The following is a 22,342-nucleotide window of genomic DNA, read 5'->3' on the forward strand; positions in this document are numbered from 1 at the left end:
TGAACGCAGGTGCTGTAAATTCCAAGCACTGGGTTACGATAAATGCCCGCCTCATTTTGTCATCACCTGAGTTGTTTACGTCCAATGTCCTCTGAGCTTTTCTGAATGAGCAAGGTGCTTGGGCAGGGAATGACTACCAGGCTTTAACAAGGATACCAATGTGGGACTACGAGCCCATGAGCCAACGACAATGTTGATGCGAATAGGCATTTCAAGCCCTAAAAGCACCGAATCTCAAAAGAGGAAACCCTGGGGAGGAACCTTGCGGGTCGTGGAAGAGAGCGGAGTGCCGTGAAGAAGTGACGTCACTGTTGCGATAATCATGATAAACAAGACCGCAACGATTGAAAGAGGCAATGGGATCCTCAAGACTCAATTCCGCTGCCTTGGTAAAGTCGCATACTGAACGGGTTGGCATGTATTCTTGCACGCTCCAGAGTAGAGCTCTCCTGTTAGCAAATAAAAATGCAGATAGCCCTAGCACTAGAGGGAAATAAAATGCCAGAGAGCGAAGAGAACGGAGAGCAACCAGACTTGATCTGTAAAGCACTATGTTAGCGTTCTCTGGTATTGCGCAGACATTACAACTAACCGGGGGATCTGGGAACTAGTCTCCAGGTGGCTAAATCTGGCCCTGCCGGCGTGGCGTTGCATTGCGTGTGAGGATCGGAATCATTGGAGTACACAAAGAGCTGTTGATCGAAGGCGCCGGCTGGCAGAGTGCCAGTGGAGCAGGTACTCGTGTAGAGAGAGACTGCAGGCAACTAGGCCAACAGTGAGAGCGGGTTTGTCTAATAGAGTACATAGGCTCACGGTATGAGCTTCACACATTTTGTCCGGAAGTAAGCCAGGCTGGGAGGTAGAACTGAGAGCATTGGTAGACCGCCTTTTTGGGGCTGCCTGTGTTTGTCAACCGATGAAAGATGTGGCCATTACGAACCTTGGGCGAGGTGTACATAGGAGACAAATGTGGAGTACCGAGTTGCTGTGCCGTGAGCGGCTGGAACCCTAAGGGTTAATTCCTGCTTACATTGGCCTCAGGCCCTTGTTTCAATGCAGAATAAATGCACAAAGTAAGGCAGCGTTGGCATCGCTACTGCAAACAGAAATAGATCCATAAAGGTTGACACGACTGCGCCCCGAGGGGAAATGCAAAGAGTCAGCAGCAGTCAAGATCGTCCAGGCCCAGACCGAGGCGAATTAGTTGCCAAGAGGCCCCAGCCGAGAAGGCTTGACAGATGCTAACCCACTGGTCCTTAGCGGGTCCCCAGCGGCCTCGACCAACCCCAGCCCTTGCTGTGCTCCCCGCTGGGCGCGGCCTGAATCAGCACGGACGTCGATGAAGAAAAAAAAGGTGAAAAAAAAATAATCATGATAGTGTGGAACTCGTCCCCGTTTCCTCATTCCCTTTCTCTTCCCTTCCCTCCCCCTTCCCCTTCCCCTCCAGCCCATCCGGTCCAACACGCACCGCCTTCGCCAACCTTCCCTAAGGGTGCTTCTCTTCTTTACTGGTTTTCCCCTTCCTGTCGGTCGGTTTTATTCTTCGGACCCCCAGCACGGCCTCTTTGTCAAATCCTCAAAGGCCCAATCTGGTCCCGCCCCGTCGATCGCCTGTCGCTGTCTCCCTGTTGTCGCGCGGTCGTGGTAATCTGCAGACCAAATCTCGAGTGCCGTCCTCTTGTCCCGAGCCGCTCGTCCCGCTTGTTCTTCGACCAAAGACCATTGGTGTTGCGCTTTGCTGCCCGGATCTTTCTCCGTTGAGGCTCCGTGCGCTCGCTGCTGCAAGCGACCGACCCGCCGCGATAGTCAGAGGCTTGCGTGTAAACCGCGGTTTGCGCCAACACCTCTGCCAGAACCCGACAGCTCTGCCTGACGGTACTGCCGACCCGTCTCGGTAACCTGCGCTTGCGTTGGGGACGTTGCCACCGCTCTCCTTGGCAAGACAGCGAGAGGAAATCAAGGAAACCAACAGGAACATCAGCCAATTTGCTTCGCGACCACCTGTGGCTTTGACTAGTCATGGCGAATCCGTTGCAGTTTGCCTACCGAACCCAGAAGGCCATCGGCGTGTTTGATGCCGCGCCCGTCTACGAAGCTCTCCCTGGATTCGTCAAGCCCGAAGGGAATCTCCGGTGTTGTGTATATTCGCCCTGCGGTCGCTATTTCGCATATGCCGCCAACGAGGCCGTGGTTGTTGTTGACGCCTCCGTCGGCCATGTCATCGCCTCGCTGCCGCTCACGCTCGTCTACGAGCTGAGCTTCTCTCCGCGCGGCACGTTCCTAAGCACCTGGGAACGTCCCTCCAAGGACGAGAACGGCGACGCCACCAAGAACCTCAAGATCTGGCGCGTCATTGAGGATCTTGCAGAGGGCGCCGAGAAGCAGCCGCTCGGCAGATTTGTCCAGAAGTCGCAGTCGGGCTGGAACCTGCAATACACTGCCGACGAGAAGTACTGCGCCCGCTTGGTGACCAATGAGGTGCAGTTCTACGACAGCAACGACCTCTCGACACCATGGAAAAAGCTGCGTGTCGAGGGCGTGAGCGACTTTGCGCTTGCTCCCGGCGCCAACCAGAATGTCGCCGTCTTCGTGCCCGAGCGCAAGGTAAGCAACAACGTCGCGGCAGCCGTGATCATGTCAAGGCGCTAACCACCCCATTATAGGGCCAACCTGCCGCAGTCAAGGTCTTCAATGTGCCGCAGTTCAACACACCCATCTCGCAAAAGACGTTCTTCAAGGGCGACAAGGTCCAGCTGAAGTGGAACGGGTTGGGCACGAGCCTGATAGTGTTGGCACAAACCGAGGTCGATAAGACGAACAAGAGCTACTATGGCGAAACAACTATGTATCTGTTGAGTGCCAACGGATCTGTCGACGCTAGGATCACGCTGGACAAGGAGGGGCCGATTCACGATGTTGCCTGGTCTCCCAACTCAAAGGAATTTGGCGTCATCTACGGCTACATGCCGGCCAAGACGACCATCTTCAACGCGCGCGCCGTAGCTCTCCACTCCTTCCCGATTGGCCCGCGCAATACTATCATCTTCTCGCCCACGGGCCGATTTGCTCTGGTCGCCGGATTCGGCAACTTGGCCGGCCAGATCGACGTCTACGATTTGGAAAAAGACTACCGGAAGATTTGCACCATCGAGAGCGGCAACCCCAGCGTTTGCACCTGGAGTCCGGACAGCCGTTACATCATGACGGCCACCACTTCGCCGCGCCTTCGCGTGGACAACGGCATCAAGCTCTGGCATGTCGGAGGTGGCATCATGTACAACGAGGACATGGTGGAATTGTACAACGTCATGTGGCGGCCCGCAGCACCAGAAAGTCTCCCTGCCGGGGACGACCCGTTGCGTCCTGTGCCAACTCCGCATCCCTCGGCCCTGGCTTATCTGGGCACGGTCAAGACGCCGTCTAAGCCCGTGGGCGCGTACCGCCCGCCCGGCGCTCGCGGTGCCATGACTCCCCTGCACTTCAAGCGCGAGGACGAGGGCGGCGCTGCGCACATTGTCAGCAACGGCACTCCCTCGATCGGACCGAATGGGTTTGGCCGTCCTCGCCACATGGTGCCAGGAGCGGAGCCGGCCGAGCGTTCCTCGGTCCCCGGAGCAACACCCGCCGACGATGGGTCGTCGAAGGCTTCCAAGAATAAGAAGAAACGAAGCAAGAAAACCAAGGACGACAACGCCAATGCGGCAACGGGTGGGGGCGCTGCCGCAGGCACCGACGGCGGTCTTGCGCCGTCCCCTCGTGAGCATGGGAGCGCTTCGGGCAACGAGGGTCGCAGCCCAGATGGCCGCGGCCAGCCGCACCATGCGCGCAGTCGGTCACGCAACAACAACAATAACAACAACAACAACAACAACTACAGCAACAACCTGCAACCGTCTCGTAACCGCAGCAACACGCAGCGCGCCCGCTCCCAGAGCCGTCCCGCTAACGCCCAAGGCGCTGGTCAGGGTGGTGCGCCGGTGAATGGCGGCGACGGAGCCGCCAGCGCCAATGCCAAGAAGATCCGCAGCTTGCAGAAGAAGATTCGGGCGATCGAGGACCTAGAGATGAGGCTTGCGGGCGGAGAGAAGCTGGAGGATACGCAGGTCAAGAAGATTGCGACGAAGGTGGCTGTTTTGAAGGAGTTGGAGACGCTGGAGAAGGAGCAGGTTTAGTTGGCTGTTTTTGGCTCGGCGGTCAGATGGGCAATGATAGAAGGACCCAAGGCATAGAATCTTGGGGTGCTCTCGCTGCCGGGCTGCTCAGGAATCTTTCTGGGCTTCAATCTGAGGCATGACACTGCGGCTGGATAGGAATTAAGGATTGAGTAACTCATCTCTGGGAGGAGATGGGAGGGTAGGGATGCATAGTCCTGTCTTGGGAAGTACATCAAGCCTGGAACGGCTTGGTGAGGAGCGGGACCTGCCATCACCGAGGTAGCAAGGGCAGTTGTAGGGTTGAACCAATATGATGAAGACCGGCGCGAGGCGAGAAGAGGGAAAGGGTCTGCGCAGAGTTCTATTGCTGAACAGACCATCCCTTTCACCACGGACAGTCTACATTTGTGACGAGCAGGGCTCGGGGTATTGAAGTGCAGGGTTCTTTCTCCTCTCCCCCCACAATTTCCCCCAACCTTCCAGACCCCGGAGTGGCGCCTTCTAGCGCTTATCGGTGAGGTGGAGGGCTTCAGGCCCCTGTCGAGTGGCTTGCAGGCTGACAACGCCGTTGCGTTTTGGCTTGGCTCGACCAACCGCCAACTTTTCTCCAATTTGCTCGTGGGCAGGGTCAGGCACTGCATCGCCCATGATGCGCCGGGGGCTTACCACAGGGGTGCGGACCTCGGGTAGGGGGAGAAAATTTCTTCGTCTGGCCTTTTCCTCGTTGCTCATGTCTTCTCCGGCGAAGCTTTTTGGCGCTTGGTGCCAAGTGCTCTTCAAACTTCTGTCCCTTATCTTCCTACCTACCTGAGGTAAACTATGAAGTTTAACTGTGATGGTTATGCCCGGGCATTCGTTTACCACTAGCCTTGTAGCCCAGACGTGCCAACCGTGCGCTCTGCCTCGGTGTGTTGATGCCCCGAGAATTGGGATGCGCAACTAACAACCCCCCTCCTGGCAACCTTTGAGCTAGTGTAAACCGGGGTTGAAAAAGGCGGAGAGGAAGTGGATGCCCGCGCCGTTCGTGCGTTGACACTTTCTGGGGAAGTGGAAAAGAGATAGTGTATTTTGATCTTTTCCGGTAGTTCTCTTTCGCCTCATCCGAGCGGTGGCCGTCGTGGCGATGGTTATGCCTCGCACTCAAAGTCATCCATCTATCCGGACCAACACATTTACAACAGCACACCAGCGCCGGGAACCGTATACCTATGTTACGGATCGGTCCTTTGCACAAGGGTTCGTGCTGGGCGTGCAGATCCCTACCTAGGCTGCGAGGTGGTATTCTACCGTGGGGCCTGTTGTTGGTCTGCCTTCTGCCGACTGGGAGACTTCCCCAACCCTTGCCGCCGCATGGAGGGGTTGCATCCCCAAGGACCCCAATAGCTAGCTTCCCAATCCTACGGGACGCTCCAATTCAACCGGGATAGTCTAGGCCGTCGTTGGTTTATCTAGATGCCCTGACCCCGCCCGTGTTGGCTGTCCGGGAGATGTTTTTCTCCTTTTTCTTTTTTTTCCTGCGCGTGTGAGCCTCGACCGCGAGTTCTTGATAGTAGTCAACACCAGGAACGGGATAAGAACGAGAAATTCTAATTCCTGACGGCGGCCGGATCCAAACCGCAAACATGGGGGGCCTATGGAGCAGAAAGATCATCATCAGTGACGACACTGTCACTAATGCTGGCCTCTTGACTCTGAGACAGTCGATGATCCCGAACATGCTCGGTACGGGTTTTCTCTGAGGCGTAGCGGGAAGAGCCCTGGCTAACTCACCACACCTCCAGTGACTGTGCTCTTCTTCCTCTGGGGCTTCGCATACGGTCTCCTTGACGGTCAGTCCGAGTCGCAACCCCCTATGTCCTTCCGTGATGAAGACCGGATATGTGTACTGACAGGGATGAACCAACCCAGTCCTTAACTCGCACTTCCAAAGAGAGCTCCAGATCTCAGCGAGCATGGCCGCGGGCCTCTCATCAGCTTATTTCGGCGCCTACTTCATCTGCCCGCCGACCATCTCCGGCTGGATCTTGCGGCGCTTCGGCTTCCGCGTCACCTTCATGACGGGCCTGGGCGTCTTCGCCGTCGGCTGTCTGCTCTTCTGGCCGTCGGGCATCAACCGCTCCTTCGGCGGCTTCTGCGGCAGCATGTTCGTGGTCGGCGCAGGCCTGGCGACCCTCGAGACGGCGGCGGACCCGTTCCTCTCCATCTGCGGCCCGCCGCGGTACTCGGAGATCCGGCTCAACCTGGCGCAGGCCGTGCAGGGCGTCGGATCCTTCGTCGCGCCGCTGCTGGCGTCGAGGGTGTTCTTCGCGCACACCATCGAGGGCGAGGAAGGGCTGAGGAACGTCCAGTGGGTGTATCTGGGCGTGGCGTGCTTCGACGTGCTGCTCATCGGGCTGTTTTTCGTCGCGCCGATGCCCGAGATCACGGACGCCGATATGACGGCCCAGGAGAACGAGATTGGCGCCCATGACCCCGGCCCGTTCCGCAAGCAGACGAATCTCTTCTTGGCTGTGTGGTCGCAGTTCTGCTATGTTGGCGCGCAGGTGGCGGTCGCGGTGAGTTTCTTTTATTCGCTAGGCTTAATACTACCTACCTACCTACCTAGTGTGATCGAAGCGCTAACCGGGCGGGTAGAATTACTTTATCAACTTTTGTGAGGAAGCCGGGCGTGACCGGGCGATGTCCTGTGGGGGCCCCCCCCCCCCCCCCCCTTGTCTTCTTTTGGTAAAAAAAAAAAAAAAAAAAAAAAAAAAAAAAAAAATGCAGACGAACTAATACGAGGACAGCTGATCTCCTCGCCGTGGGCCAGGGTCTCTACGCCTTCAACCGCTTCGTCGCCAGCGGCCTCCTGACCCTGCCCGCCTTCAAGCCGCGCTACATGCTGACTGTTTACCTCGGACTTTGCTTCGTGTTTGTTGTCGCGGCCATGAACACGGCTGGCACCACATCTATCGCCATGTTGATTCTCGTTTTGTGCTTTGAGTCATGCTGCTTCGCCACCATCTTTACCCTCGGCCTCCGCGGGCTGGGGAGGCATACCAAGATGGGCGGGTCGCTGCTGGTCGCGGCGATTTCAGGCGGTATGGTGTTTCCGCCCATGACAGGAGCGGTTGTGGATAGTAGGAATGCGCACGTCGCGATGGCGATTCCGATGATGGGCTATATCCTAGCTTGGATGTGAGTCTCTGTCCGCTTGCCTTCCGCACGTGGCGCATTTGTGAACTGACTCCAACCCCACAGTTATCCTCTCTATGTCAACATCTGGAAGAAGGATGTTATGGACACCCATCGGGAAACCAAGGTTGGCATTGAGCCGTCTGTAAGCAACGACAAGGCGCTACATCTTGAGGAACAGACGGCGGGAGCGGGGAAGAAGAGTGCCGACGGCGTTGCAGAGGTCCAGGAGCTTCAGAATTAGTAGAGGGAAGTTGTATCGACAGCTAATGTCTTGTTGGATCTGATCATCGTGTGCTTTTCCGGGTAATGCATCCGATTGTTTACCAGAATAATTATCTCCAGCAATCTCTCCCCGAGAAACACCAAGTCCATGCAATCTATTGTGATTCCGAATTACAATTCGTGTTATATCTTAATGGGTGCACCCGCAACCCTAACCCTCACCTAGGTTACTTATTCCTAAGGTATCTTTCCTAAGAGTTAGCTTTCCTTTCTTTTGGGATATCCTCATTTCCATCTCGACCGCTGCGGCTATACAACCGACTATACGCGTAATTTGGCGGGGTGAGGCAATTGACTTATAGATTCTGTTCTGATTCGAAGACAGGCAGGAGTTAGACGCGTAATAGCTCACGCGTCACGCTTGTAATACTCCATTCACACGCGGCTTCTGTTACTATGGATTTTACGCCTCCCTCCGGCAGCATTGCTTTCGACGAGGTCCTTGTGGCTCCACAGTATCGATACGCCAGAGACTGGTTTCGGATACGTGAGGGGGCTCTCTCCTTCCCCCGTGCTCGCAGCGGAAAAGGGATCAAGGGACCGCGGCCGCTCGGGGCCATCTGCATCCGCGTCTTAGCAGATAATATCGACGTCGTCTCCGACGAGTCTATTCGTCATATTATCTGCTCCCTACCAGGGAAGCTGGCTTGGGAACTGTGGAAGCAGCTAGCGCCTAGGTAGGCAGGCCCATCCATCCATACTCGCAGCTTTGAGACCGGCTGCCCGCCTTTCCCCCACATGGATACGTTAAGTGACTTAGGCCACACCTCTAGAAACATTTCGCTTCGTGCCTGGACGATCCTCTCCGACGTACTCGAAGGCGAGCGTTTTCACGATGCCAGCGACCAAATTGTTCGCACAGGGGAGAAGCATCAAGACAAGATCACCGTTCCCATGGCGCTCCGCCGGTATTGCCAGGAAATCTCTGACCCGCCATGCGAGCTGAGCGTCTATACCGCTCCGCTCAAGTCACTATCTCACTGCCTCGCGTACCTCTGCATCGACCATGTCAGTCACTTTGGGGTTCAGGAGCTCCTTCCCCTCGCCCAATTGGACGCCCTGGCAGTGCTTGAGTTGATTGAGCGGGAACCGTCGATGAGCGGGATAAGTGACCGTGTAATTAGGGGTTGGAGTGAGTCAGGAGCCCATCCATTCCCCGCACTACGCGTCATGAAAATTACTTCAAGCACTCATGCGGTGTCCGAGTGCTCGTTGGACTACGTGCTGCGATACCCAAAGCTCGAGATTTTCGATGTTACTGCGCTTCCGGTCTCGAGGTGGTGGGGTGCGAATAGTATCGCAGACGAGTGCGGATGGAAAGTTACAAAGCCACGCGACTCACTGTTCGTGTCCTATACCCAGGCGTACCTTGATGGACGCGTGGACGTGCAGGCAACGGGTGTGGAGGGACTGAGGCAGCTGTTCAAAGACGACAGACAGCAGGTCGCTCTGGTTTCTGACCCCCGAAAGCTTCTCTATCTGGCCCGCACTGAATCCAAAGGCGATGGAGATGTCGGGGAACATCCCGACCGTAACAATCTAGACGCCAAAGACCACCTCGGTTATGGTAATCTCGACGTTAGAGGATGTCCGGATTTCAGCGGATATCTTGACGAAGGCTGGCAATCATTCCTAAAGGCCCGCCATCCATTGTGTGCGGCAGCTGACGGCCGAGAGAGGGGAGAAGAACGGCACCAAGGAACCATGACTGATAACGAAGTCTTTTGGTTTATGAGCCTCCTTTCACAGAAGGAACTCAATCCGCACCTCACAATCCAAGCCCAAGCGGCAGATATCACCCTGTTGACAGAACGATTCGTGAGCCTTCGCCTGCGCGGTCCGTCCGATTTCACGGAGCAGCACCGAGGGCTCGCAAATTCCGAACGCCTCATCTTTTCTAGGACCCAAGGACCTCAGGTACGGGAGGTCGGAATTAAGCCACGGCGTCGAGAGGAAGCCATTCGCACAGAATCACGACGTCCGAAGGACAGGACGGAGACAGGCCTCAAACCTCGGAAGCGGCAGAAACTCAGCGACGTCATGTCGTCATTCGATGTGGTGTAGCGCGGTGCAGAGAAGGATCGGTAATCAGGCTCCCTGCGGGACGCGTACTCCATCTACATTTCAGCAGTCGTCCTGTCGAGCGGACGAGCACCGAAGGACATGTATCTAGCGAAAAATTTCTCCGTTCCCCAACGGTGCAGCAAGCTGCCAGAGACAGAGGGTAAGTGCAAGAAAGTCAATCTATCCTCCAGTTTCCCCTCCAGTATGCCATGGTGTAAGACTCAAACCAGAGTGAATATGAAGGAATCGTTTTATGAATGATGGGGAGAAAAGGGAAAGAAAATTGAAGAAATCCAAAAGGCCAAAGGTTTTTTTAAAGCTCGGCGTAGCTTGGGCGGGGCAATCTGGGCCAATCAGGGCTGCTTAATGTTGAAATGGAAATGGGCACTCTAGTGTACAACACAAGGGAAGTCTTGCGCTGCTGTGATGGCTTGTGTCTAGATACCGAGTTGCCGGTCGATACATTTGCCATTGACCTTGTAAAGATGAATCACCTTCGAAGCGATAATAATACAGATTGAGGGAACCCTCACGGTGGAACCGGCACGCAAGGCTGACATTAGAATCGAGCTCTGTATTGAGGCCGAGGAAAGATAAAGGAAATAGCCAATCAGAACTATTTTATAGTAAATTCGGCTCATATGGGATGAGTCAATGGGTGGGGGCTGGACCGGCTGCATGGCGGGGTGCCCGTCTTGATTTGGATAGGCGGGGCTTAGAGATTGTTGAATTGTCGGCAACTTTCTTCATCAGCGAAGGTGCGCTTTGCGTTTCGATCTTTGACTTTGCTTTCCGCGCTGCCTACGTCAGGTATCCAAGCTTTCCTTTGAACGTTGGCCGTCACGCATCCGTCTATACTCTCCCGCCCCGACTTTCTTGCCATTCTCTTCCGCATCAGTACTTAGTATTGATACCCCGCCCTTCGACCCCTCTATTGTTTATCTCGGCGAACATCAGCAGCCATGGCAGGCGGTGCTCCAGGTGCGAATTCGCGTGGTCGCGGTGGCAAATTCAAGAAGTACACTCGTGGAGGTTAGTATACTCGGTCAGCATGTGCTTCCGCCCAGAGACTGACCGGCCAACGTAGGCGGCAAGCACTTCTCGCGGAACCTGCGACCCCTCGATGCCGACGGTAACGAGATCAGCATGTGGAGCGAGGATGCCCAGAAGAAACTTGAAGCCTCTGACGATGAATCTGAGGAAGACTCTGAGGAAGACTCCGAGGAGGATGAGGACGAGGACGAGGAGGGCGCTGCCGGTCCTTCAAGTAAGTCCGCAGCCGAATTGAGCCGCGAGGACCGCAAGAAGGAGAAGAAAGCACGCAAGGAGGCTGCCATCGCCAAGGCCAAGAAGCAGGCCGTACAAGTCGGAGATTTGCCACCGAGCGACTCGGAGGGGGGGAGTGACGACGACGACGACGACGACGACGACGACGACAACATGCCCGCCAATCCGAACCACTCGCGCCAAGCTCGCATCCAGACCAAAGTGCCGGCGGTTGATGAGGTCGCCGACGACGTCCAGAAGTTGAGCGTGGGCACGCCGAGCAGGCGGGAGCGCGAGTCGCTCGAAGCCGCTCAGGCCAAGGAACGGTATCGCAAGCTGCACGAGGCGGGCAAGACGGATGAGGCCAAGGCCGATCTGGCTAGGCTGAGGCTGATCCGGGAGAAGCGGGAGGCCGAAGCGGCCCGGAGACAGGTATGAACCCCTCAAGCGCGTCGACTCTAGACATGACGACAGGAACACTGACACTATATATTACAGGCTGAGAAGGAGGAGAGAGAAGCGCTGGAAAAAGAGCGGCGGGCAGAGATTGAAGCTAGGGAAGCCAAGAGACGCGAGGCGGCGCTTGGTCCTAAGAAGGGCAAGAAGAAATGAACGTTGCCAAGCGATACGACGAGGCGGATTGGCACAACGGCGTTGTTTTTCGGCTGGAATGTGGATATCTCGCTTCTGGAAGTATTTCACTCCGAGGGAGCCTCGAGAAGCCCGGGCATCGCTTCTACAGGGTGCGAACCACGGTCCAAGCGACCATCTATAATATACACATTCCCGTCTACCCATTAGGGCATGCCAGCTAGCCCATCTGACCCCACGGTCTCCTTCCAGAGCTCATCAAAATCCACCCCATTCGACTTGAACATGTCTCTGATCTTCTGCGCCGCCGCTTCCTGCTTCTCGGGAGTAAAGCCCCCCGGCTGTGTCGTCTCAAACTGAATCATCTCGACCCACCTGAAGAACAAATCCTCTTTCCCGAGCGACGCGAGCGCATCCCGGAAAGCAAAGACCTGCCTCCGACGTTCGTCCTGCTCCGCGCCCTCCCCCTGGCCCAAATCAATGGTGAGCCACCCGAACCGCTCATGATGCAGCAGCGCCAACAACCTAAACGCCTCCAGCGCAACGACCTTGTCATCCACCAGTCGCGTAGCGGCCACCATCCCCGCCCAATCCAAATCCCAGTCCGCATTCATAGTCAGATACCCCGTCTTCTGCTGCAGCAGCATCGGCGCCGTAGCCGCCCTCACCCGATCCATCAGCACCTCGCGTCTTTCCCGGCCAGCCTTCCCGTCCTCCAGAAAGTCCTTCCCCACAACCTGCCCATCCCACGCCCTGCTCCGGCGCACGTAGACCTCCTTCTCCCTAAACCCGACCGCCCACCGCCAGGCGGCCGGGCTGCCCCTCCCCGCGGGCCCGCTCCGGCTCCCAATCACAAACTCGTACGGCCACGGCCACACAAACACGGCGAGCACAAAGTCCAGGAAGAAGGTGAGCGCCCGGCCCAGCACGGCCGTGCCCAGCTCGCCGTACGACATGTCGGCCGCGGCCAGCGTCGTCTCGTTGGCGTACCCCAGCGCCGACGTGACCAGCGCCGCGTAGTACGGCAGGATGCGGTGCATGCGCCACGCGAAGAGCGCCGCCACGGCGAGGTTCATGGCGACGGGGACGAGGAAGATCTTGCGCTTGAAGGCGGCCGGCCGGGCGTCGAGGTGGGCGATGTAGACGTGCGAGCGGGAGAGGTTGGTCAAGAAGGGTTTGAGGGCGTCCGGGGCCGGGTGGAAGGGGTGAGGCGGTTTTGAGGGGCTGTTTGAAGACGAGGTCGAGGGGGAGAGGCGGTTTTTGCCTTTGGTGGTTTTGGAAGGGCCGGCCATGGTGTTTTGTTTCTTTTTGTTGATGTAAGTGGTGGCTGTTGCGGTTTGTTGTTGATCAGAGGGGAGAAAAATTTAGTGTGATAAGGGGTGAGGCGATGATGGAAGCGCTTGGAAAGGACAAAATGAACTATCTTCGCTGTAAAAAAATCCAAAAATTAAAAAACAAAAAAGGCAGAGTATATACTATTATTGTTGCGACGACACGCTTGTGCGCAGACGCTCATTCCCAGGCGATTAAAAGGTTGGAAGAGGGTGAAAAGCGGTCATGATGAAGATCGTTACATTAGTTACTTGGAAGACCATCTTTGAAATAACCCTAACCCGGGAAAATGAATTTCAAGTCTGCATCGAATCAGAAAGGCTAATGAGGAGCCAGGATAAAAGAGTGGGGAGGTTCCTGGACTTGGCATGCCGAGATGCTCTGGCCCAAAATTTTGGAGCGGGCAATGATTGCGAGGCAGAGAGTCGCTTCCAAACCCCAACACTTCTCACCGGAGAACGCCATGCCCCGTCAGTTTCAAGCATGATGAGACGCGGACTATGGCCTGTACGTGCATTGCGAATTCCCGCTCTGGATGGCCCTACAGTGACTGACAGCCTTGTTCTAGAAGGAGAAGCGTCCGTCTGCTTGCTTGCTCTGCCGCTACAGCTATGCCTCCGGACGATGCATTCGCTCTGCGCTCCTCGCGACATCGAGCTCCTCTGGTGGTATAGTGCGTGACAGCTTGTCAGGAACATCGTTACGGCCCTACCGACGGCTGGATCGATCATACTCGGCTGTGGCTGGTGGCAGCAGGAATGGACTGGTCGGCCTAGACAGCTCGAGGACGGCCTTGGGCCCTGGAGCGTTATCGAGTTTGGGTCAGGGGACGGCGCACCGGCAACTCTATTCGACACTTCCAAGCTGGGCAACCCAACAACCAACACTCAGCGTTACCAACGATGGGTTACTCCCACACGAGCGCGCAGCAAAGGAACGGGCCGCGAACCGCTTACAACCCGCGCCGGCTACGGGTGGTGCACAGGCGGCTGCTAACCGGTTATTGCCGCGCAAACGCGCAGCAAAGGCGCGAGCCATGAATCCCCCACAGTCCGCTCTGGCTAGGGACGATGCACGGCCGGCCGGAAAGTTCAGCTCCATGCCGTTGGGATTCGAGCCCGCACTAAGAGCACGAGCCGCTGCCCACGCACGATCAACATCGGGTAGCCAGCGTCAGCCCCTGGTGCCCATAACCGTAACTGAGTCGGTCGCGTCGTCATTCAGGGCCCGCGTACCACTTTGGGCAGCTTTCATGGCGGAAAAGACCCATGGTAAAGCGCAAGTTGCCCGACAAGACACGGCCAGCGCGGACCTACGGCAGCCGCGGAGTCCGTTAGATTCTTCCGTTGGACTTCTCCCCCATGAGCGTGCAACGAGGCAAGGGATAGATAACAGCCGACATGGCACCGCCCCAGGGGGTACCTCGTCGAGAAACGAGCCCCAGTCACCGGAGTCTGCCCCGCGAGACAATGCCAACGCCAATGTAGGGGAGCCGGCGGCACAGATGGATCCCTCCGAAGTCCCCCCTTCATACGAGCCCTCCCCAAGGGAGGAGGCCCCTAACAGCCTACGCGGTCCCGTCACTAGGGGCTCTCCGCTGGGCAAGGAACCACGGTCACCAGAGTCTGCCCAACAAGACACGGCCAACGCAAGCTCAGGGGAGCCTCTGCAGCCGACGGATCCAGTACCAAAACGGGTAGATCCTTCCGAATCCCCCCTCTCACACCAGCGTACAGCGAGGACACCTGATAGCCGATATGGCCCCGCCACCGGGAGCTCTCTAACAAATAGGGAGACGCGGTTGCCAGAGTCTGTCCGGCAAGACACGTTTAACGTCGGTCTAGGGAAGATGTCGGGATGGAGAGGCCCCGGGCTACAACAAGCAGATCCAGGGCCACAACAGACAGACCCTACACCGCAACGGACGGAGACAACACCGCAACGGACAGAGCCTACACCACAACGGGCAGATCCTTTCGGAAACCTCTCCCGTGAGCGTGCTGTTGGGACACTAGGCGGCCGACAGGATTCCCCCGTCGGGCGCTCTTCGTCAAGTGACGAACCCCGCTTACCAGAGTTCCCCACCGCAAGATATACCGCTATCAAACCGAAGCCCCCTATCACACCTCCCTCTACTGACGGCCAGGACAGCTCCCTCCCACAACCTCTAGATGATGTTTTAGTATGGGGGAAGCTTACCCGCCGGCGACAGGCAGTCGCACGAGGCGTCGATTTGTCGCGGCCGGCTAATCCAAGTCAACTCCCCGGCGAGCAGGAAAGCATGAAACAAGGGAAGGACCCTAGTTCAAGCGCGGATCCGTGGAAGGTGCTAGAGGAGAACGCAGCCGCCCAACGGCGGGCCCAAGCGAGAGCAGCCGTGGATAAGCAAGCGTGGGGCTGGGGTGGCGATTCTAATAAGAAGACGTCCAGTTCCAGCGCCGATCCGTGGCAATCACTGGTGCAAAACGCTACCGACCAAAAACGGCCACAATTGAATACAGCTGCAGATGACCAGACCTGGGGCTGGGTTGACGATTATGCCAAAGAGAGTCGAGAACGGCGCGAGGAAAAAATGTCGCGTGAAGCCGGGCAGGCACAAGAGCAGCCAACGCGCGCCAAGAAGGAGACTGATGTTGGGGCGTCCGAGTCTCGCCGGCGCTCTAAGCGTGATGACCGGTACCGCCGCGATGTCTGGGATGATCGAGATGGCCGGGACGACCGCGTCCGACGGACAGAGAAGTCCCGAGACAACAGACAGCGGCGCGGAGCATACGATGTAGAGAGGGAGGATTATGAGGACGATGACCCTTATGAGGGCCGCCGCCGGCGGAAGGCTGAGAAGGCTGAAAAAGAGAGGCAAAAACTGGATGCGCTGCAGCAAGCTGGCCCAACACCAATCTTCCTGCCAGAGTATATCAGCGTGTCCAATCTAGCTATTGCCCTCGGCCAAAAGGTCGACGTCTTTGTGTCGCAGCTGGAGCAACTCGGTTTCGAGGAGGTCAGTAAGGATCACATCCTAACAGGCGAGACGGCGGCACTTGTGGCTCAGGAATACGGCTTTGAACCAACCGTGGATACCGGCGAGGAAGACGACCTCAAGCCCCGACCGCCGCCTGAGGACCCGTCATCGTTGCCGCTCCGCCCGCCCGTCGTTACCATCATGGGCCACGTCGATCACGGCAAGACCACGCTGCTGGATTACCTGCGCAAGTCATCTATCGTGGCCCAGGAGCACGGCGGCATCACGCAGCACATTGGTGCCTTCTCGGTCAAGATGTCGTCTGGCAAACAGATCACGTTTCTTGACACACCCGGCCACGCCGCCTTCCTATCGATGCGCCAGCGTGGCGCCATCGTGACAGACATAGTAATCCTAGTGGTCGCCGCCGACGATAGTGTCATGCCCCAGACGTTGGAAGCCATCAAGCACGCGCGTGCCGCCAAGGTGCCCATCATCGTGGCGATTAACAAGATCGACAAGCCCGAAGCCAACGTCAACCGCGTCAAGTCGGATCTGGCCAGCCACGGCGTTGAGATCGAGGATTATGGCGGCGATGTGCAGGTTGTCTGCGTCAGCGGCAAGACGGGCCAGGGCATGGACGACCTGGAGGAGAACATCCTCACGCTCTCAGAAATGCTCGACATCCGTGCCGAGCTAGACGGCATGGCCGAGGGCTGGGTGCTCGAGTCGACCATCAAGCCCATTGGTCGCGTTGCCACGGTGCTGGTGAAGCGCGGCACGCTCCGGCCGGGCGATTTCATCGTCGCCGGGCGTGTCCACGCCAAAATCCGTTCGCTGCGCAACGAAGCCGGCGTCGAGATCGATGAGGCCCTTCCCGGCACGGCAGTCGAGATCCTCGGCTGGAAGGAACCCCCAGAAGCGGGTGACATGGTCCTCCAAGCACCCGATGAAGACAGAGCTAAGGGGGCGGTGCGCTACCGGGAGGAGCTCAAGGAACGCGGGGAGGTGATCTCGCAGATGGCGCAACAGGAGCAAGACCGGCGTGAGAAGGAGCGCGAAAGGGAGGAGGCAGCAGCAGCCGAGGCGGCCGCGGCCCGCAGGAGGGGCGGCCGTCCCGAGGCTCCGGCAACGCCGCCGCCCGAGGAAGAGACGGGCACAAAGTACGTCAACTTCACGGTCAAGGGCGACGTGCACGGCTCGATCGAGGCCGTTAGCGCCTCGATCCTCGAGCAGGGCAACAACGAAGTTCGCGGACGCGTGCTGCTTGCCGCGCCCGGGCAGATTAACGAGTCGGACATTGAGCACGCCGCCGTGTCGGGCAGCACAATCATCAATTTCAACAATCCGGCCCCTGCGCGCATCAAGGCCCTGGCCGAGGAGGCCGGGGTCAAGATCATGGAGCACAACGTCATCTACCACCTCATCGAGGACGTCAAGGAGCAGCTGATTGCCGCGCTGCCGCCGCTCATCATCAAGAAGGTGGTGGGCGAGGCCGAGGTGCTGCAGATCTTCCCCATCAACATCAAGCGCAAGGTGTACAAGAATATCGCGGGCTGCAGGATCTATAACGGGACGGTTACCAAGGGCGGCAAGGCGCGGGTTCTGAGGGATGGGGAGATTATTTTTGAGGGTGAGTTCCATCATCGTCTTGGTCCTTTCTTGTGCATGAGTGGAAAGCTAACGGGGAGCAATTCCCTAGGTGTCATTGAGACGCTCAAAAACGTCAAGAAGGACGTGGGCGAGATGAAGAAGGGTTCCGAGTGCGGCCTGTCGTTTGCCGACTGGGACGAGCTCCAGCAGGGCGATCACATCCAAGCCCTCGAGGAGATCACGGAGAAGAGGCAGCTGTAAGATACTAACGTAGACATGTATGTTACTGTTTTAGATAAAAAGGCTGTGGGCGCGGATAGACCTAGGGCATCCGACGGGAAGGGTCATAGTCACGGCTTCTAAATACCACTCTAGATGGAAGATGGGCGTGGGGTGTTCTAGACGGGTGCATAGATGATGTGCAGGTTGTGGTTGCGGTTGCTGTTGCGGTTACGGCAGCCTCGTCTAGGAAATGTCATGCATGTGGTGAGCCGGTAATATATACGGGGAAAGAAAAAGAAGAGTTCTTTCGCAACGCAGTACCCTGCGTTGCCATGTATGTAAAAGAGACCACTCCTCCTACCCGTTCTTGAAGGAGGTTTATTTTTAACTGTCATAATATATACGAGACGCATGGAAATGGGGCTAGGTCCATGATCACCACCTCCTAGGTGCAGACGCGCCGCCCGAGGAGAATGTCCTGCTTGTCGTTGTGATGCGTGACCGCTCCTTCTCCAGCTTGGCCAGGCCGATGCGGTCCGTGACGGGCGTGGCGTCCATGATGTTGTCGAACTCGTCGTTGTCGGACCCATTGTCCGAGTCGGGCTCGGCGTCCGAGTCCGGCTTGAACTTGTGGTGGGGCTGCGGCCGCGGGATGGTCTCTGGCGCTTTTTTCTTGGAGGCGTCCCCAGGTTCGGGGTTAGAGAAGGGTTTCGAGGCCAGGATCTTCCGGCGGATGGCTTCCATCTCGGCGTCGTCGTTGTCATCTCCCTCTTCGCTGTCCGGCGGGAGGGCGTAACGGTCCTTTGGTTCTTGTTGGTTCTGGGGGGCTCGTGGTTTACTTCCTAGGTAGATGCCGTCTATGCTTTTCCGGTCATCCTCGTCCTCGCCTTCATCTTCATCTTGATCCTCTTCACTCCCATCCTGGTCCTCATCCCCGTCATCATCTTCGTCTGACTCTACAGGCGCCCTCCTGTTCATATTGCCGCCGGCCCACAAATCATTAGAATCGTCCTGTTCCCGGCTCTCGGCGTACTCCCTATCCAGTCGCTCCATCCACTCCTGCTCAGCCTTCTTGACGGCCGCCTCATCCTCACATGCCGCGTACTTCTTGAGCAGACTGGCGTTGATCTCGAGGAATGCGGATCCGTACGAGAACGGCGCCAGCACCTGGGCAGCCCAGTCGGGGTGCCCGCAGATGGCAAAGGCGGCGGCCAGCGCCTCGACACAGTTTAGCCGCCACGGCTTGCCGTAGTTGACCGTGTTGGCGGCGACGAGGTAGGGCAGCAGGCGCTCGCACTTGCCACCCACCTTGGACCACTGCACCTCCTTGGTGCGGGCCCAGGAGCACTCGACCACGGCGGCACCGAACTGGTCGAGCAGCGGGCGGTCGGCCGGGGAGATGGTCTGCTTCCCGTTGGGCGTGATGATGACGCCGGCGTGGCGCTGGCCGAGGTGCAGCTCGCGCATGAGGCCGAGCTTCATGAGCTTCTTGCCCGAGCACCGCTTGGGGTCGCAGTGGCCCAGGTCCCAGCAGGCAGCTTTGAAAGCGGGACGGGAGCTAGATGGGGTTGTTGATGAAGCGGCTTCGGCGCCATTGTTGTCGCTGGCTTCGGTTCGCCGGGGGTTGCGGGGTGGTCCCCGGTGCGGGTGCTTGCCCTTGGAAGAGAAGTTGTCTTTTTTGTGGCGGACCATTTCTGGGGAACAGAGGAGCCGTGGAACCGTGGGACCGTGGAACCGTGGAACTGTGGAATCGTGTTGTAAGAAAAATCATTCGAGTTGTCACTGCTCTGCCACCTCTGCTCTGCTGCGTAGGCGATGGGAATGACAGCTGCTTTTTGCCTCTTTTTGCATCGTCTTGGGGCCCTGCAAATGGGGATCTGTGGTGGGGTTGCGACGGCAGCACCCCGCCGTCCCCCACTTATGCAACTCGCCGTTTTGCTGCCTCGCGACTCCACAGTGGGCTGCCAGGGGGGGCTTTGATCGGCCAGCGGCCAGCGCCCCCCTGGTGGGCGTTATTCGGAAAACGGGTCGCCGGGACTCCTTGCATCCCACTTCTTGTCCAACCCGCCAAAGGGTCCAAGCTCAACCGCAGCATCGACGAAAGCTTCCGAATTCCCCGATTGAACTGCATGCATAGAAGCCCTTAGAAGCCGCGGGGCAGCATCGTCAAATACATTGCTCGCAGCACCCGGCGCGACGCCTCCCCGGACCAACGACGACAATCTGGCCTCATCGCGAGACCACCCAGACAAGGACTGACAAATGGAGGCGGCTTCGGCGAGGTACGCCGCCAGGGACCGCTGGGGGGAGATGGCCCATCCGGCGCCCTCGCAACTCCAGCGGTTCATCCAGGCGGCCTGCAGCCCCGAGAACTACGAACCCAACCTCGCGCTGAACCTCGAGATCGCCGACCTCATCAATGCCAAGAAAGGTTCAGCCCCGCGCGAGGCAGCCGTCGCCATCGTCAACTACATCAACCACCGCAACCCCAACGTCTCGCTGCTCGCCCTCAACTTGCTCGACATCTGCGTCAAGAACTGCGGCTACCCCTTCCACCTGCAGATCAGTACCAAGGAGTTCCTCAACGAGCTCGTGCGCCGCTTCCCCGAGCGCCCCCCCATCCGCCCGTCGCGCGTCCAGCTCAAGATCCTCGAGGCGATCGAAGAATGGCGCGGCACCATCTGCGAGACGAGTCGCTACAAGGAGGACCTGGGATTCATCCGGGACATGCACCGCCTGCTGAGCTATAAGGGGTACACCTTCCCCGAGGTCAGGAGAGAGGACGCTGCTGTGCTGAACCCCAGCGATGTATGTGGCCGTCCGTTACGGTGCAATGAGGTCACCGTGCAGTATGCTAACCTTGGGTAGAACCTCAAATCGGCCGAGGAGATGGAGGAAGAGGAGCGCGAGGCACAGTCGGCGAAGCTGCAGGAGCTGATCCGCAGAGGCACGCCCGAGGATCTGCGGGAAGCCAACCAGCTTATGAAGGTCATGGCCGGCTACGACACCAGGTCCAAGGTCGACTACCGCGCCAAGGCGGCCGAAGAAGTTGCCAAAATCCAGCAGAAGGCGCGGTTGCTCGAGGAGAGACTAGAGGCCTTCAAGCCGGGCGACAAGATGGTCGACGGAGATGTTTTCTCGGAGCTCGCCGCGGCATTGTCGAGTGCCCAGCCCAAGATCCAGAAAATGTGCGAGGAGGAATCAGACGACCACGAGGCCGTGGCCAGGTTGCTCGAGATTAACGACAGCATACACCGAACGGTTGAGCGGTACAAGCTGCTGAAGAAGGGCGATATTGACGGCGCGAAGCAAATAGCCCGGGGAGCCCCCGTCGCTGCACCAGGCGGGAAGAGTACGGCAAACGAGCTGTCCTTGATTGATCTAGACGAAACGGATGCGAACGGGGCAGCTCCTGCTGGCCAGGGGGCTCCCAAAGCGGCAGCACTTGAGGACGACCTCCTCGGCCTGTCAATAGCTGACACCAGCAGCTATGGTCAAGCCGGCGGAATTGCTCTAGGGTTTGGAGCCAACACTAGTATGTCGCCGCGGAATCGAACACGTCAATAGTCGCTAACAAGTCCAGACATCCCCGGCCCAGCACTGCTATCCTCTGTTACTCAAAGCAGTACCGCCAGGGGGCAGCAAATCCCAACATCCACACCACCACCCGCCTCCTTTTCCAATTTCTCCTCTTTCACCTCCGCCCCGACCTCACAGTCAGGCACCCCGCAGCCGGCACCGAAATCGGCATTCTCACCGCCGCCACCGAGCCAAGCGGCCGCAGACCCCTTTGCGGCGCTAGGATCCTTCTCCTCGAAGCCATCTACGGCTGCCCCAGCCGCGGCTACATCGGCCGAAGACGATGAGTGGAATTTCTCATCGGCACTGCCGCCCGAGGCACCATCCTTGCCCAAGGAGCACGCAGCGGTAGTCAGTAACACAAATATCAAGATTGACATGACAGCCAACCGGACGGACGCCACGCACCCATCCATCAACCTGATATTTTCCTTCTCGAACAACACGCCGCAGCCCATCTCGGAGCTGCATTTCCAACTGGCAGTGACCAAGGTATGGATGGCCCCCGCTACTCCAACGTTTTGCAAGACTATATGATGTTGACGCTGGCCGACAGGGGTACGAGCTGCAACTAAGGCCACAGTCCGGGAGGACGCTGGACCCGAAGCAGAGCCATGGCGTCACGCAGTCGATCAGGGTATGGCATGCCGGGAATAGGGAGAAAAAGGTCGAGGCGATCAAGCTGCGGTGGCGCGTGTCGTACAAGGTTGGCGGAGAGCTCAGGAACGAGATGGGCGAGATCCCCGAGTTTAGTATCGCATAGTGATGAGGGTGGCAGGTGTATGGACTTTGAATGCTGGGGATGAATGGGAACGGAAACCGAGGGTTGATGTTTCAGTCGTGACGTACACTGTTGTCTATGGCTGTTAGCCATGTGGCTCAAGCGCATGCGGGTCGATATCCATGGATTGTCTAGCGTATACAGCGAGGCTTGAATGTTGTTCCGGTCTGCGCCTGTGATCTCATGATGAAGGGTCGGTTAAAGTATGGATTTTGTCGCGCATTATATCATTAACCCTTTTATCGTACCACCCATATAGAGAACGGCCACAGGTCGGGGATGGAGCACTCGCTCATTTCTGGAGCACCACGATGAGAAAGCAACAAATGTGTATCCAATAGT

General features: G+C 57.7%; 9 protein-coding genes across 9 annotated transcripts; 7 read left to right on the plus strand and 2 right to left on the minus strand.

Annotated features, from left to right (window-relative positions):
• Positions 1-2,019: 2,019 nt before the first annotated feature.
• Positions 2,020-4,172, plus strand: MFIFM68171_07825 (uncharacterized protein; the record flags this gene model as incomplete). Its single annotated transcript, XM_071063245.1, has 2 exons — positions 2,020-2,604; positions 2,664-4,172. The coding sequence occupies 2 exons, from the start codon at positions 2,020-2,022 to the stop codon at positions 4,170-4,172; spliced, it is 2,094 nt and encodes a 697-aa protein (XP_070919346.1).
• A 1,604-nt stretch (positions 4,173-5,776) lies between these two features.
• On the plus strand, positions 5,777-7,572 carry MFIFM68171_07826 (uncharacterized protein; the record flags this gene model as incomplete). The annotated part of the gene is made up of 6 exons (XM_071063246.1): positions 5,777-5,876; positions 5,936-5,983; positions 6,063-6,709; positions 6,789-6,840; positions 6,941-7,331; positions 7,395-7,572. The coding sequence occupies 6 exons, from the start codon at positions 5,777-5,779 to the stop codon at positions 7,570-7,572; spliced, it is 1,416 nt and encodes a 471-aa protein (XP_070919347.1).
• A 437-nt stretch (positions 7,573-8,009) lies between these two features.
• Positions 8,010-9,677, plus strand: MFIFM68171_07827 (uncharacterized protein; the record flags this gene model as incomplete). Its single annotated transcript, XM_071063247.1, has 2 exons — positions 8,010-8,290; positions 8,387-9,677. 2 exons carry the CDS (start codon positions 8,010-8,012, stop codon positions 9,675-9,677), a joined length of 1,572 nt encoding a protein of 523 aa, XP_070919348.1.
• A 962-nt stretch (positions 9,678-10,639) lies between these two features.
• Positions 10,640-11,555, plus strand: MFIFM68171_07828 (uncharacterized protein; the record flags this gene model as incomplete). Its single annotated transcript, XM_071063248.1, has 3 exons — positions 10,640-10,709; positions 10,765-11,375; positions 11,442-11,555. 3 exons carry the CDS (start codon positions 10,640-10,642, stop codon positions 11,553-11,555), a joined length of 795 nt encoding a protein of 264 aa, XP_070919349.1.
• Positions 11,556-11,740: 185 nt separating this feature from the next.
• MFIFM68171_07829 (uncharacterized protein) lies at positions 11,741-12,826 on the minus strand (the record flags this gene model as incomplete). Its single annotated transcript, XM_071063249.1, has 1 exon — positions 11,741-12,826. The coding sequence occupies one exon, from the start codon at positions 12,824-12,826 to the stop codon at positions 11,741-11,743; it is 1,086 nt and encodes a 361-aa protein (XP_070919350.1).
• A 523-nt stretch (positions 12,827-13,349) lies between these two features.
• IFM1_1 (translation initiation factor IF-2) lies at positions 13,350-13,862 on the plus strand (the record flags this gene model as incomplete). The annotated part of the gene is made up of 3 exons (XM_071063250.1): positions 13,350-13,373; positions 13,438-13,539; positions 13,620-13,862. 3 exons carry the CDS (start codon positions 13,350-13,352, stop codon positions 13,860-13,862), a joined length of 369 nt encoding a protein of 122 aa, XP_070919351.1.
• Positions 13,863-15,147: 1,285 nt separating this feature from the next.
• IFM1_2 (translation initiation factor IF-2) lies at positions 15,148-17,679 on the plus strand (the record flags this gene model as incomplete). Its single annotated transcript, XM_071063251.1, has 2 exons — positions 15,148-17,458; positions 17,528-17,679. The coding sequence occupies 2 exons, from the start codon at positions 15,148-15,150 to the stop codon at positions 17,677-17,679; spliced, it is 2,463 nt and encodes an 820-aa protein (XP_070919352.1).
• Positions 17,680-18,075: 396 nt separating this feature from the next.
• On the minus strand, positions 18,076-19,332 carry TSR3 (ribosome bioproteinsis protein tsr3; the record flags this gene model as incomplete). The annotated part of the gene is made up of 1 exon (XM_071063252.1): positions 18,076-19,332. The coding sequence occupies one exon, from the start codon at positions 19,330-19,332 to the stop codon at positions 18,076-18,078; it is 1,257 nt and encodes a 418-aa protein (XP_070919353.1).
• Positions 19,333-19,902: 570 nt separating this feature from the next.
• Positions 19,903-21,982, plus strand: GGA2 (ARF-binding protein; the record flags this gene model as incomplete). Its single annotated transcript, XM_071063253.1, has 4 exons — positions 19,903-20,448; positions 20,509-21,175; positions 21,224-21,711; positions 21,776-21,982. The coding sequence occupies 4 exons, from the start codon at positions 19,903-19,905 to the stop codon at positions 21,980-21,982; spliced, it is 1,908 nt and encodes a 635-aa protein (XP_070919354.1).
• Positions 21,983-22,342: the final 360 nt, after the last annotated feature.

The sequence above is a fragment of the Madurella fahalii genome (genome assembly GCF_045866475.1).
Source record: "Madurella fahalii IFM 68171 DNA, scaffold_4, whole genome shotgun sequence".
NCBI lineage: Eukaryota > Fungi > Ascomycota > Sordariomycetes > Sordariales > Madurella > Madurella fahalii.